The 1,605-nt window shown below is 62.1% G+C and overlaps 1 protein-coding gene across 1 annotated transcript in view; it reads right to left on the reverse strand.

The window, feature by feature from the left end:
- Positions 1 to 6: 6 nt before the first annotated feature.
- LOC113208319 (uncharacterized) overlaps positions 7 to 1,605 on the reverse strand; it is a 4,485-nt gene continuing 2,886 nt past the window's right edge. Inside the window, exon 3 of the mRNA XM_026425273.2 lies at positions 7 to 1,054. Within this exon, the coding sequence (XP_026281058.2) occupies positions 737 to 1,054 (318 nt within the window). The 3' untranslated portion in view covers positions 7 to 736. The remainder of the gene's footprint in view (positions 1,055 to 1,605) is intronic.

Raw genomic sequence — 1,605 nt, forward strand, 5'->3', positions numbered from 1 at the left:
TAACACGAAACTTAAGCAAAGCGTCATAGGCGAATTTTATAAATAATTTACTAATTAAGAAACAAGCAGGTAATAATACTTGTCGATCCGTCTCAAGACAAACACAGAACACACACATATTTGCACGCATACACGTAAAATGGACGCTTGACAGGGTAAAACGTACTGACCATACAGAATTAATTGACATAAGACTTGACTTAGAAGTAGACAGACAGAAGAGGAGCGAATTTTGGCAACGAACGAGTGGTCCAAAAATACGGCTCGTACTCTGACGTACACGTTTCGTTTTTTTTCTGCCATACATAGGTCAGGCAGCTAGGCGATTTGATGGTCACTTTCGCACTGATAAGGCCACACCACGCGCCGCCACGTCGTGGCAATGGCGGACTCCCTCCCTCCCCCGGAAGCATCGCACAGCAACGCGATATCGGTCGTCGGGGGGCTTGGAGGCGGCGGGGGCCGGTGGGGGCCGGCGGCTGAGTCACTGACTTGCCCGTCCACTTGACAGCTGTTTGTTGTCGCGCTGCCGGCCGCCTACGGCCACCGGGTGGGCCACGTGCCCATTGTCTCTTGTTTGAGTCTTGTAATTATCACAGATGTCTCAATGGTGGACTTTCCAGGTCACCAAACAAGGGAAGTGCATCGTCCATACCGGCCTCACTTCGGACGGGAGGACGATAAGGAGAGGGGAGGCCTGCTCGCAGCTGAAGAGAGGGGTGCCGTCGCGCTGGTGCTAGTACCTGGAGGCGGCCACGGCCTGCAGCACCGGCAGCGCCGAGAGCGGCAGGCTGACGTTGAACGTCTGCTCCGGCGTCGGCGGCTTCCTCGCCGAGCAGGGCGCGGGGTCGTTGACGACGATGACGACCACGCTGGCGAGCAGCGCCACCATCACCACCCAGAAGAGCGCCATGAAGGCGGCGCGGACCCGGCACCAGAAGGGGTCGTTGGCGAGCGGCAGGATGTCGGCGGCGCTCAGCCCCGGCGGCACGCCCAGCCCCCAGCCCCCCGGGGGCGGCAGCACGGGCGCGAGCAGCGGCCACTGCTCGGGGTCCTGCGGGCAGAGCGAGAGAAAGAGCGTGAGCGAGTAGAGCATGAGGGCGAGTGAGATGGAGCAGAGAGGTATGGGTCGGGGCCCCCAGCCGCTTGCGTAACCGGGCGGTGGCGGAGAGTGGCGTAGCCGGGCGTATAGCGTGCCAGTGGCCGACACGCCAGCGCCGGGCCCCGTGTGGCGGCGGGCAGAGTTTGCCAGCCGTGCCGTGCATACATTCAATATTTGTCGTCAAGTGTTTTATTGCCGCCGCGTCCGGAGGTAGGCGGCCAGGGCAGTGCACGCGGGCACGAACTGATAGGAAAATCATTGCGGGCGCATGTGCCCCGGGAGAAGCCATGCAGGTCATGCAGGGTCGGGGCGGGGCGGGCTGCCGGCCGAGGGCCCCGAGGGCATGGCCGGCGGGGTCAGCGGGTCAGACGCACGCCACGAGGTGGTGTTTCTGTTGACCAGGTCGCTGCCGCCGTGTCTGGGGCCGGGGGGCCGGGTGTGGCCAAGCGGGAGGGTCGTGGCATCGACAGCGACATGTCACCACCGTGGTGCCGCTTCTATTC

Source organism: Frankliniella occidentalis, unplaced genomic scaffold (genome assembly GCF_000697945.3).
Source record: "Frankliniella occidentalis isolate FOCC.00 unplaced genomic scaffold, Focc_3.1 Scaffold112, whole genome shotgun sequence".
Classification (NCBI taxonomy): Eukaryota; Metazoa; Arthropoda; class Insecta; order Thysanoptera; family Thripidae; genus Frankliniella; species Frankliniella occidentalis.